The sequence below is a fragment of the Podarcis bocagei genome (genome assembly GCF_964188305.1).
Source record: "Podarcis bocagei genome assembly, chromosome: 5".
NCBI classification, from domain to species: domain Eukaryota; kingdom Metazoa; phylum Chordata; class Lepidosauria; order Squamata; family Lacertidae; genus Podarcis; species Podarcis bocagei.
Genome location: NC_138129.1, coordinates 63,939,514 through 63,953,679, shown reverse-complemented (window position 1 = coordinate 63,953,679; position 14,166 = coordinate 63,939,514). Strand labels below are relative to the sequence as shown.

The 14,166-nt window shown below is 38.6% G+C and overlaps 1 protein-coding gene across 1 annotated transcript in view; it reads right to left on the bottom strand.

Moving 5' to 3' along the window:
* The window catches only part of ALG6 (ALG6 alpha-1,3-glucosyltransferase), a 34,290-nt gene that overhangs the window by 1,759 nt on the left and 18,365 nt on the right, over positions 1–14,166 (bottom strand). The window contains exons 5-12 of the mRNA XM_081193928.1: positions 13,538–13,626; positions 9,405–9,487; positions 8,055–8,119; positions 6,828–7,013; positions 6,175–6,310; positions 4,374–4,459; positions 3,640–3,724; positions 1,489–1,559 (exon numbers count right to left, since the gene is read on the bottom strand). Coding sequence (XP_081050054.1) covers positions 1,489–1,559; positions 3,640–3,724; positions 4,374–4,459; positions 6,175–6,310; positions 6,828–7,013; positions 8,055–8,119; positions 9,405–9,487; positions 13,538–13,626 — 801 coding nt within the window. The remainder of the gene's footprint in view (positions 1–1,488; positions 1,560–3,639; positions 3,725–4,373; positions 4,460–6,174; positions 6,311–6,827; positions 7,014–8,054; positions 8,120–9,404; positions 9,488–13,537; positions 13,627–14,166) is intronic.

The following is a 14,166-nucleotide window of genomic DNA, read 5'->3' as shown; positions in this document are numbered from 1 at the left end:
CCATTAGGGCAACAGAGTAAAATAAATTGCACTTGGAAATTGTTTATGCACCTTCCTATGGGGGTAATTGAAGTGTTAACACCACTTACTAGTCTTACAATCATGTATATATAGCAACAGAAAATCCAAATGGTGAGTGCCACCAGAACTGTAACCAAAACAAGGCCACTGAGAAACCAAGATAAAGGTATTAGCAATATTTAGTAGGGGAAGCTGTAAGGGGAGAGCTGAGTATGCACAGTAGCTACTGAATGTGGGGTGTCAGGGGATGAGGCACTGGCAAAAGCCAGCTTTAACTGGAGAGACCAGGAATTGAACCAGGGACATACTGCATGCAGACGTGTTCCATCACTCAGTCATATCCCTTTCCTTGTCAATAAGAGCAATTCTGACAGACCCATGCAAGCAAATACAGTGGTACCTTGGATTGTAACCATAATCTGTTCCGGAGGTCCGTTTGTAAACTAAAACAGGTTGTAACCCAAGGGGCGCTTTCACCAATGGGGCCTCCCAAAAAAAATTGTTCATAATCCAAAAAAAATGGGTTGTAATCCAAAAAATGGTTGCAAACCAGGACACGCACTTCCGGGTTTGAAGTGTTTGTAATCCAAAATGTATGCAAACCAAGAAGTATGCAAACCAAGGTACCACTGCATCTGAAAGTAGTTAACTGAAGGGCTTGATAATGAAGATAAGGAAAGACATACTGACAACATTTCAGTTTCAAAACAAGCCAGCTTTAAAATCATGGTTTCTGAAGCTGGCTGGTTTAACTACAGTTTGTTGGTCTGGATAAAACGAGACACTTTCCAAAGAAGCCGGAAAGTAAATACTAGAAACATCCTTCCAGCTATGCAGGAGGAAAGGAGTAGCATGCAAGCCTGAGTCTTGCTCAGATTCATTTCAGCTGAAGCGTGTAGCACTACACCATGGTTTAACATTCTGGGCAAACAGACCTACAGATGAAAAAACTGCTCTTCGGTCCCAAGTAAATCCCAAAATCTCAGATTAAACATTACTGTGATATAGGAACCTGACTCTACGGTTCCAGCTGAACATGTGACTTCAATGCATGTTCAGCATCTTGTGAACTTGGCAAAAGCCATCTCTGAAGCATGTGGATCAATTTTAAAGCTGTCACCTTTTCCACCTCCTCACACTTTTCCTACTTCCCAAATCTACTTCTTACATGATGGGTGTAAAAAGAAAAGAGGATGGAAGACAACAATGCATTCTAAAACATTTAGCTTTTCAAAAATAAGACATAGAAGGCAACTCCTTTGGCCAGGTATACTAAATACCCTTTCATGCACCCTGAGCAAAGGGAATAATGTTATTTTGTTGAACGAATTCTCTTGTGCTTTGGCACATTCAGCATGTACCCTTGCATAGGTGCTGGAGCCCTATTCTAGATTAGATCCCATGATCTACTTCCCATTTCAACAGATAACGATGCAATATATTTTAAAAGTAGAAAATACAACTTACATTGAAACTAGAAGAATAGATTTTTCATGCACTTGGAATGAGAACAGGAAGAAGGATAATGCACAGCTAACCTGTTAAAAACAAAGTTAACAAGTGTTAACACAGAGGCAACAAGTACTGTTTATATTTCCATCGACAGGAACGTGTAGAGGATGTTTTTGCTATTCAGGAACAGCTTACATGTGTCCATAGAAGCAGGCTTTCCCAACATGGTGTTCCAGATGTCTGGACTACAATTTCCACTGCCAATAGTGAGGGTTGATGGGAGCTGTAGCCCAACAATATCTGGAGAGCACCAGGTCACAGGATTCTGCTTGAAATGTCACTGTGCTTAAGACCACTTTTCCTTATTTTCAAGTACATTTAAAATGGGTATGTTACCATAACTAAGTGTATGAAATATTTTTAAGTTGCAATATAAAAACAACATTCGAGAGAAAAGCACAGTTCCTTTTTAAAGTTATTGCAATAACTACTGTTATTTTTTACAAGTAATATTGATCTGGAAAAAAAGCAAAATAAGAAGTGAACACTCATCCATACAAGGCTTTTTTCAGTGGTGGAACTTGAGGTCTCAAATTTCAGCGGCGGCCTGTGCAACACAAAAAATTATCCCCCACCCTGCCTTCCATTCTACATTATTGTAGAATGTGACACACACAGGACACTGTGGCCTGTGTTGCTGGACCAGTCACACTTCTTTAAATCCACCTCTGCTTTTTTGTGTGGTTTTGTATTTTGAAGCAAAATTATAGAACAAAAAATTAAAGGCATTTCCTTTCCCTTCAGCAATTTGAAGAATACCACTTACGTATTGCTGGAGGACTGCTATAATCGTGTTTTGTTAAAAGTGTTTTAAGTAATTTTTAAGAAATACAAAGTAGCACAGTGGAGTAACTTTACTGATCCTTTTAAAAGTACTGTGTGACTATTTAGGCAAAGCTTCAGCATGCAATGACAGATAAACTTCAAAATTTAAGTAACGGAGGCAAGGGTGGCTGTTTATCAGAGTTTATTAACATAAGGCATAGGTCAAAAAAGAACCTTGAGCATCACAATACAGTGGCTATTCTCCAAGCCTGAAATATTAGTCATCTGATTTATGAGTCTTTTTGGGCAATTTGGGCCAACAGGCCTGGGATTGCAGTTGTTTAAGCTACCACATAAATGTTTAATTAATGAGGCTTCCTCATTCCCAGGAGGTGGAGTTGGTTCTCCTTAATCTAGATTAATATGTAACGATCCATGTGACATGAATAGATGAACTCCACTGCCCAAAAAACATTTAAGTGTGCAACCTTGCACAAGTAGCATGACTGATCATGTATCATCCATCAGGTCTGATCTAGCTGAGATTCCTGCATTGCAGGGGGTTGGACTAGATGACCCTTGGAACCTTTTCCAACCCTACAATTCTATAATTATATCTATGGTGAGAGGTTAGGAGTTGTGGTTCCAAGTTGGTCAGGAAATACCTAGCTACTTTAGGTGAGCTAGAAGTCTTTAGAACCAGATAAATTGCATCATAAGCTTTTAAACAAATTTGTTCTCTGCTGTCCCAAAGGGCAGAACAAGGGTGTAATAAGCATATCTTACAGGAGGATAGACTTCAGAAATTTCTCAATAGCACCAATCACCTTGAGAGTAGTAGGCTCCCCTCACTAGAGGAATTCATGCAGAGGCTAGACAGTCATGTGCCAGGGTGACATTGTTCCAGATTTCCTGCATAGGCCAAATAGTCTATATAGCAATTTCTGTGCATATTTTGCCACTTCATCCTAATTTTCATTCTGTGATATATTTTCATCCTATATATGATTGTGTGTGCGTGCATATGTACATATGTATTTGTGGGAGGAAAGCAATAAGCCTTCTGACGTATGGATGATTCCAACTTCATAATCTGTTTCTAGAGCACTATGTTTTGGTGCGCAAACAAGAATAATGAGCAGTCAGACTGGTATGAGATACAGCACCTATGGTCACTCAGAATGGCCAGGTTTTTGGTTTCTTATTGGAAGAGATCATATGGTACATATATATGTTGTTCTATGAAACTGAACAGAGTGTGAATGGAGGAAGATATTTGTTTCTTTTATAAAACATACAAACATTACATTAAATTTTTTAAAAAGTTCATTAAACACTTACCAAAGCATATTTAAATCCTTTGATAGAAGGCTGCAGAGTTAGTTTTATGCAACTGGGAAGTGCAGTCAGGAATGTTAAGGCAAAGCTGAACATAAAATAATGTATTAAAAATGCTATCTCAGTAACAATGGATTCACCTTCTTAAAACTATGGATCAAACCTGATTTTTTCATACCTGCACTAAAAACAAATAATAAGGTTCCTGTTTTGAATTTCCTAATTTTAAACTCACAAAATAAACAAGCAGAAAACAACCACATGACACTAGTGTTTAAATCAACTCTGTTTCCATGCAGATGGTCGAACCAGTGCCAGAATCTGACATTTTATGTATTTATTATTTAAAAATATGTATAACCTGTCCTTCATCAATACAGATTCAAGAGTAAGGTACAGAACACAAAATCAAATAAACACCAACCAGCCAAATCATAAAACAAACAATAAATTGTAAAAGAAACCATCAAAGCAGCTAGAAAAAACAAAGCAAGTTAAATAGCAATCAACTTGCAAAACTTAAAATGCCTGGGCAGATATAAGTCTTCAGCTGGCATTGAAATGATAACAATGTTGGCACTACTCATAACCATAAGGGGAGGGCATTCCACAGACGTGGGAACCACCATAGAGAGGGCAATATTATTACATTGTTTTAAAATACTATCTTGTGATCCTACCAACAGTGTAACATAATTCATACTTGAAAGTTGCTATGGACTTCTATTCTTACTTACCTTAGTTTAAGTTGAGTTTCTGCTGACAGCACTGCCTTTACTTTGAAAAAAACACTTACGGTGCACCAAACATTGGCCACTTTATCCTGAGAAGATATTTAAAGTGTTGCATTATTTTTTGTTGATGGGCCTTATTTATACATTGAATGGCAGGGATCTTTTTGCATGGATGTATATTTGATGCCGAGATTAAATGCATCTGTGTGACCTTGGTTCAAAATAGTGGGCAATGTCATTTTGATTAAAACAAGCCTTTAATTAACAGAGAAGTACGTTACTGAGGACAAGAGCTTGTGTTAGAAAAATCTCTTATAACAATACTGTAGCATATTAAGTAAGAGAAGTTTGACACTTTTTTTTTGCAAATGTGAAGCAACACTATATTTTGCCACATTCTGCTACTAGAACATATTTAGCTCTGTTTGCTAGTTGCTAGCAATGACAGAGTTAACCCTAATAAATCAAGAAGTCTAAAGACATTAGCAGTTGTGCTAGGATCACTTTCCAAATTAAATTTGTAACCACACAGCTAGCATGCTCATGAAACTCATCCCTAAACAGCTGCTTGAATCACAGCTGTGTAGACATAACAGCAAGAAAGCTACTACCAACAACTGAGACATCCCTCCTTGTTCACTTACAAGTGTACAGAACACACACTGCAAATTTGCTGAAGGTGACAAGTGCTTGGCAGCACCCACAAACATATAAGATGCCTGTTTAATAGCCAGAGAAGTTTTACAACTATCAGCACTTGCAGGCATCTCTGTAAATGGGAACCAATTCAAAGAACCTGTCACAGGCAACCCAGTATAAACTTACTGTGCACTGCTTACGTAGACAGTTTCTCAGTTTATCCAGATTAATATCCAAATCAGTCACTCCTCTGCTCAGCTCAGAAAACATTTCAGCTAACATTAGATCAAAAATCCCTGAGCTATCCTGGGTAAAATCGTGTGAAGTTTCTTCATTATAAAACATCAGTGAAACCTAGCAATGTATATCAAAAAAATACATATCCTGCCTCCCTAAAAATACACATGTAAACGCACCAAATTACTTGACAGTTCTTTGGCTTGTGAATTTCTATATACCTCACACTTCGTGTAAAATGTCAACATACAAGTGAGCCTAAATTTTTCTACCAATGTGCCAGCACCACTACCAGGGATGTTAATGGTTTTCAGAAGTAAGTCCACTGATGAGTTGTATCACTATTTCTCACTCTCTCTTCCCCACACCCTCTCTCTGGTGCAAACCACTTAAGAGAAGTCATATATGTAATAAAATCATATACTTTATGCTCAACACCTTTAGGCCTTACTTTAGCAAAGCAAGATGGCACTTTCCAACACAGCAAATCAGGAATCTCAATGCCTTCTAAAGCATGTAACATTTTAGCATCAGTCCAATGACTATTTTAGAACAGTAAAAAAAGAGAATCCAGTATGTATACATTTTTTTAGACCCTCTAGATAAGATTGAGCAAGGACGCTGTTAATTACTATGGAATCTGGTCAAACGGAAAAATGTACGTCTGAGCTATAGATCTGACGATGGGATAAATGTTGTCTACTCATATAATATCCTGGAAGATGCCAGCTGAGCTAGGGGTTAAACGCTGGATTAAATAACTGGCAAGAAATGACAGTCAGAGAAGCCAGATCATATTACTAGCCTTCTGGTGTATCTTCCACATGAAATCCCTAAGGGTCAAAGTGAAGGTTTCTCAAGGGAGCTAAAAATATAAAACATTTACAAGAAGCTTGTAAGGGGGCAGGGCAGGGAAGATGAGGCATACCTCGAACAAACCTCGATCAACTGGAAAGAGCCTTCTGAGTACTTGCAAAATTTGTTCAACGTCTGTACAAAACGGGAGCCAACAGAGAGCAAAAGAAACACCCACGGTAAACCCCAGTTTCATTAACAGTAACAGCCTGCAAGAAAAAAATTAAAATAATCCAAGCCCTGAAGAAGAAGTGCTCATGTGAAAGAAAATAGTAGTGTTTATGTGCTCTCAAACATAAAGCTGACTTAAAGTACCGTGCATAACGACAGACATTAAATAACCTAACGTGAGATAGCTAACAGGAGAAGAGATCAGGGATAAGAAAACTGTTAAATGTTAAAAAAGATATGCTAAACTCTTATCTTCTAAATCTGGGTGTCCATTTGTGACCTGTGCTTAACTAATGACAGGTGTTGAAGAGAAAAGATAGTCGTGTGTATTTTGATACACTATGGACACTCGTAAAACTATTTAGTATGTTATTTAATGACTTAGGAGAAAATGTTCTTCTGGGGGAGGGGGGGGGAGTAAAGAATTATAATGACATGAATCCCTTCTCCAAAAGCTTAATCGAGAAATGAATGACATGCACAAATTCCCAAGGCAAGCCTGCCTAAGTGCATTCCAGGACCATTTTCTGGATGTCAACTTTTAAAGATACTCACCCCTTCCCCACCAGGCCTTTTTTGAAGCACTTTCCCAAGAGATAGCTGAAGAAGGGCAACGAATGATACAGCTCCATTTGTTTGTAGTTTAGAGCCAAGCAGAATGCTATTGAGCCCAAGAGGTCAAAATCATAAGACAGGCAAAGCACTCCCCACAAAGCAAAGCCAAGGCTCACAGAATTATATATGTTTTTAATGTTAAGGACAAAACAGATTTAAAAAGTTAAGTTATAAAGGAAATACTTCAGATGGTCTCCTCTTGCCACCATAACTGATTGCCCATGCCATAAATTTAATCCTGTCAAAGTCTGAAGTCCCACTGATTTCAACGGGAGAGATTTAAGCAATTTGATTTGAGGTTTAATTAATCTTCCAGTTGAAATAAAATAAATGTGACTTCAAAGTGCTTACCTGTGAGGAGATTTTGCCCTGAGCTCTCAAACACCAATATGAAAGAACCTGAAGGAACGACATCATCTGAGTGTCTCTGTTCTGGCATTACCGGAAACTCAAAAGCAAGCAGAGCTGGGGAGCGGTTCCTACACTTCTCAAATAACATGAAACAAGTTCCCTGAAAATGTGTAGTTTGCCCATACTGGCTGCAGCCATCACAATGATGTGCAGTTTTGTTACCTTTCCATAAAGATCCATGCAAAGTACATTCCTATGGATTGCCTCCACTGAAATTCATTTTGAGATAACGACAGGTGACATCAAATTGTTATCTTTGCTGTTTAATCTCCAATGGCTGTTTCACACATACAACTTTTATTTTAGTCATCTTGAGATAAATATGCCTATGTGAACTCACCTTCGGGTATTTATACCACGCACTTCATACTGAACAAACATGTATCCACACATTCAGCATACAAGAAGCAACCCAGATTATGCAATAACTGTTGTTTTAAATGTTTAGCTGCACCATTAATACCTAACAGCACAATCCTATGCATATTTACCTTGGGAGTTAGCTGCTCTTGTGTTCAAATGGGGCTTATTCTGAGGTAAGCGTGCACAGGGCTGTATCCTTTATCTGTATCTTTTTCACTACTCTTAAAAACATCTTATGCAATGAACAGGAATTATTCCTCCCTGTTCACATACTTCCCCTAAACCATTACACCCCTTTTGTTGCTCTATAGCAAAGAGATTGGTGTTGGGTTAAAAGAATCCATTGAATTGGTAAAGTGTAAAGAGATGACATCACAGAATAGGCAAGGATACTGAAAATGTCCATAATCAATCAGAATGAGTCCCGGATAAAGCAGTATGCAGAGAGCACTAGAAATCTGGGAAAGAAAACAGACATTCTGCATTAAAAGAAACACAAAGAAGCTAATTTTGTAATAAGTCATCGCATACTAGAACAAGGGTGGGGAACCCTCAGGCTTGGGGGGCCAAGTGCAGCCTCCAAGCCTCTCTATGTGGCCCTCAGGCCACACTCCTCAGCAGCCCTGGTCTACATCCTCATTAAGTATTTCTGCTTTGGAATAAGGCTTTGAACTGTGATGGAGCTTGCTTACCTGTCTTGAGGACGGAAGGAAAAGGGGTATGTGACTTTTGCAAGGCTGGAATGTAGTCCTACTTGTAAGAATACAAAGGTAAGAGGCACATCCATTGCTCTTCTGCATTTTGCCCCTTGTCCTGCTGCCTACTGGTACGCAGCCCAGGCTGCCCATGAAAAAATGTTTTCATCCCCATGCAACCTCAAAAGAGTATATGACCTTAAACACGTTTAACTTCTCCCAGCTGAAACAATGCATAGAAGGCAACAGAGAATCCACTGCATCACTCTACAAACATATCTTGTTCTACTGGCCAAAACTGTGATTCAGCCAGCTATTCGTGGCTATTAAAGGGGCCAGTCTAAATGTTAAATGTGGGATTCAAAAGCATGTACTGAATTTAGCTCCAAGCACACACAAACATTTGACTGCAGTAAGATCTGTGACCTTCATTGGGCAGGGACATTGGAAGTGGGCGGGGGGCATCTAAAGTACAAGTAAGGCTAAAAAGAAAGTCTCTTCCAATGTGAGCAGGTACATCTGATGTAGAGGTTCCTATCAACATTTGTGTCCTATCAACATCTGAGTGGCGTTTGGAGGTGGCCTGGGAGAAGGCTTTTCCTGTGGCCATTACCAAATTGTTAACAGCCTACCCAGGGAGGCCTTGGGCATTTTTAGTGGAAAAGCAGGGCAAAAGTATTTATAATGAAGAAAAGCAAGTCCACAATCCTATGCGATCTTACTTGGGACTAAATTCCACTGAAGTTAATGGGACCTACTTCTGAGTAGAAATATAATTTGCATTTTGCTGCATACTATGTTTGTTTGTTTGTTTGTGCAATCCTTGTTTCTTAATTATACAAAAAATGGTCAACATTGCAAGGCTTTCCAGTAACTGAGGTCAATCTAACATTATTAACTATAAAACGAACTAGCAATTTGTGCTATCAATTTTATGCTAGCAGAAAATATTTTCTGATTTTGTAGCATTAAGTAGCCCCATCCCTGCCTTCCATTCTAGTTTTCACTGTAAGTCCAAAAAAAGAAAAGAAAAATAAATCATACCAACCTTCCTCTTAGCTGAAGTCTCTTTTAAATAACAACAGTACAAGATTACTGCAGGTATGTAAACTAGCATATCAGCAACAAAAACTGAAACATAGAAAATATATTTATGTATGAATCAAACTACTATTGTTTATTAGCCAACTGGGCTATTGATTATTCTGCTTCAAATATTGTCTTCTAACTCTGACTATGCTATTATTCTTGGCCTTCCCCCATAACCATTTCCCCATCACCTGCATCTGACATATATTTGAATTATTTAAAATATCAAAAGCAGCCAAGATTAACTCTTATGTGCTATGGACACAATAATTCACTACACACATACAGTTCAACCAGATGTAAGTCTGCACATACACTTAAAACTGATTTAGGGATAATACCCTTTTCAAATATTCTGTGGCCACAAGAAAATACAGGAATCATGCTGTGGTTGACAGATCCTCAACCTGAGATAGTATCCAGTCTACACCTTTAAATCAGGGGTGAAGAATGCCAGGTCTGGGGCTGAATGTGGCCCTTCAGACATCCTTATATGGCCCTCGGAACTTTCCCCAGGCCACACCCCTTACTGTCCCTTCTTCGTGCCCCAAGTGCTTTTGTCTGGCTGGAATGTGTCTAGATAGAAGACAGAAAAGTGAAAGACAGAAGAAACTAGGCTACTTCACCAAGGCAAAATTTACCTTCATAACTTTTCCACTTTTGCCCTGCCCACGTCTGGCCCTTGAAACCTAAATGCAGCTGAAAAAAGCTCCCCATTCCTGCTTTTTTAAATGCTTTAAGGTGCTGAACAAGGAAACAGTCAATATGTATCTCACTTTGGTCTTCCTTTTCCACTCGTTTTCCCCTGCTTGCAGGATGGTAAAACTGGACTCCTTGTGTGGTAGGCAGGGGGGAAAGGTATGTAAAGGAATCAATGGGGAAAACAACATAGAAGCTGTATCATCTCTTAGTGCTTGAGCTTCTAAGTGCAGAAACACCATCTCCAAGCGAGCCCCCGGCAAGCCTCATTTTCATACAGTAATGATATGTGCTTCAAGGAACCTACCTTAAAGCAGTTATTTTTTTTCAGAGTCATGTCTTGTATATAAGGCATGAGCAGTTTCTGGGATTACTATTTTAAACATAAGTCATAATACTGTCAATATGGTAATATCAGAAACCAGCTAGCCTCAAGGCTAGGAAAACTCTACAAAATTTGATCCAGTGGCATCATAGGGCTGGTACTCATAGCTGATAATGAGTTCTCATAAAACCAAGTGCTTCCTTCAGAAATGCTACCAAAGAGGTATAGCTGCAAGAAGATCAGCCCAATGCCACTCTTTTCATTGAAATCTGCTTAAAGGTTTTATGACATGTTTAAAATAGTAATCCCAGAAGCTGTTCAAGCCATATATACATGAGTTCAAAGAATGAACTGCTTGCAGGGCACTTCCTTGTAGCAGTTCTGAAATCAAAATGGATTGCTTTCTTTCTTTTTCTGACTCACTTCATTCAGTTACATTCAAAGAATGCCAATAACTTCCCTAAATGTTTAAAATTAAGCATTTATAATTAAAATGTCCTTGACAGAGTTAAAGCTGAACCCTTCAATCCTGCACACAGGCCACTTCAATTCCACTGAAGTCAATGAGATTAAAGAAGACTTAACTCTACATAAGGACTTTAGCCCATGTGCTCAGAACCGTGTAAGACTAGAACCCCAAATTCCTCCAAGATGACAGAATATAACTTTGAAATTTCTTTTAAGATGGAGAGCAACTGAAATGATACCTTTATTTGCACCCATAATATTCAAAACTCTTCTTTATTACAGGGTTTCAAAGCAAAAAAAATAGGAAATACACACACAAACACACCAGCCACCTGGAAAATGATGCTGGGGCAGTGACCCCCGCCCTGTGGAACGCCCTCCCATCAGATGTCAAGGAAATAAGCAGCTATCCTATTTTTAAAAGACATCTGAAGGCAGCCCTGTTTAGGGAAGAAGTTTTTAATATTTAATGCTATATTGTTTTTAACACTCGATTGGGAGCTGCCCAGAGTGGCTGGGGAAACTCAGCCAGATGGGCGGGGTATAAATAATAAAATATAATAATAATAATAACAATAATAATAATTACTGTTATTGATCATTTAGGTAAGGTATTGCCTTGTCTCAGAAGCTCTATACTATTTGTTCTGGAAGCCCAACACTAAAGAGTTATTCAGACAGAATAGTAAGCCATCCTGGTTCGTGGGCAATACCATAGTTTACCCAGAATGCGGGGGAATTGGTAAACTATGGTGTGCCAGAAATGCGAAAGTAAAGGTGGGGACCACAACACAATAAGGGACAAAAGAGTGTCTGAGGCGAAGGTTCTTCAGGGTTCACTCATGAATAATAATAATAATAATAATAATAATAATAATAATAATAATAATAATATCTTTATTGTCATTGCCCCCCCTCGGGGACAACAAAATTACTTGGCTGCTCCATCCACCCAGGTAGGGCACTCCACATCATGCCACATCATGGTGTCTGAATGAGCTCCGGGACTCCTATGGCTTTAATTTATTTGGCAGAAACTGTTGTCTGTGCATGTGCTTCAGAAACACAGAGAGAATCTTCTAAAACATCTAAAACTAATGGTCAACATTTAACTGTATTGAATTTTGTAACCCTGGTGCACTCATTTAATGGCAATTGTTAAAAAGAATGTCTATCCATTTTCTTAGTTTGTACATCAATGATTTGTCAAGCGTGTTGATTTGAGCATTATTAAAGACCATTTCAAGGGTAATTTGGTTCTAGTGATTTTTAAAATATAATCAATTACTAGAGACCAGATGGAAAGGTTTCTGGCCAATGCAAGAGGTGGTGTGGAGGAGTGTCTGCTTCTGCCCAGGATAATCAGCAATAAGACAATGCTGACACGTCATAAGAGATTTTTACAGGACTTCAGTCAATCCTGTGAAACAGAGGAAGACTGAATATAAGCCAATAAATGCATTGTCTGGGCTGCCTGATACGTTACTCTTGTGACAATGCTGTCCATGTTTTTCTTCACTGACCACCACATGAACTATCAATTGATATGCATCTGAGAATTATCATTGTCGTTATCCTCCATTTGATTTAGCTGTAAAGGCAAATGAACACTGAACTTTTAGTTGTATATTGGAACTTTTTTGAAGCCTGGGAAAAGCTACTATATAATGATTCACAGCACCTATAAGCATTTGATTTTGAACGTGCGTAATAACACCTTCTTCATTCCAACGTTTCTTTAAAATATATAATTTCGTTACTTCAGTATTAAAAATCCCTGAGCATGACAGCCCTTCCAACCGCTAAATTTAAAAACTAACAGAAGATAACTATGACATTCTTTTTTTAAAAAAAACAGACAAGCATAGGCCATAGTTAATAACTGACATGAACTTCACAGTGCTATCAAAACTTAACCTTATATAGTAGGAATTGGCAAAACTATTATGTCAAATAGGTAACTTCTCAATATACTGCCATTACTGTAGAATATTACTGTGTTACCTTGAGGAACTAAGTTCATACAAGGCAGTTAGACAGAAACAAAAAACCCTATAATGTCCAATTTCCAATAATATATAAAACCACAGATTAAAACAATTCACAGCCAGCAGCACATTGGCATATCTAAAGAATTAAAAACTGTATTCTCCACAGATCATTAAATAGTTTAACATTCAGCCCAGCATATCAACTAAAAGCAGCCCCAAATGGTTGGATTTTTGAGACCCATTTTAAAAAGCATGAACTAATGGAGCCAAGAAGCACATATTCCATAGGTATGAGGTCACCACTGAAAAGATTCTGTCTCTTATGCCCTTCAGTCTAATTTATCTGAAATATTGGGTCATGAGCAGTGGCTGTCAGTTGTACCCCTGACCATGTAACCCATACCTTGAGCAATCTCTCCCACTATAGTCTTTTATCAGCAGGAAATTGCTTTAGCATTAGGGGGCTGAGGCCATTCCCAGTTAGAATTATTTATCTCCTTGCATATTTACACCTTAAGAACACCCCTTGTATGGGTAATCTGCACTGCAAAAAATAGAACTGGATCAGGAACATTTTGAACTTATGTTGAAAAAAAGGCTATTTTCTACCTGTTGCCCGCATGAATAGCTTGTGTGGCTGACTCTCATACCCACGAGATGTGTGCAGAGCAATCCAATCTGGATTGATTAACTTCGCTCTATAAAACAAAGTATCAAAACATTAAAAAGTAGACTATTCACACTGCTAATTGCTTCAGCTTAACAAATGCAGATGACACACATAGAATCATCATGAAGAAACTGCTTCAGTTTCAATTATAATTATCAGCACTTATCAGCAATAAAGAGAACTGAAAATATTTTATCTTTTCACATACAGGCTACGTTTGTGCACCACAGAAAGCCATAGTTAATGTGTGTTGATGGCTCCAATTTCACTCCCCACCCTCCCCGTGTGAGCAGCAACAACAAACTACAAAACGTGCCTCAGTGTTTGGACGCGTGTCCAACTGACGCACAATCGCACATGCATGCATCGTGCGACTTTAAAAATGGCAAAAATAGCCCAGAAAGGGCAAAAAGTACAAAAACAACACCTAGCAATCCCATGAGCCTTTGCAGGTGCAATTCCAGGAGAGCTTGCACTGACCTTTGAGGCCTGTGGAACGTATGAGTTTGAGAAAGGAGGTTTGGAGGGAGTGACCATGGTGGAGTTTAGCACCTGGTAAGTGCTGCTG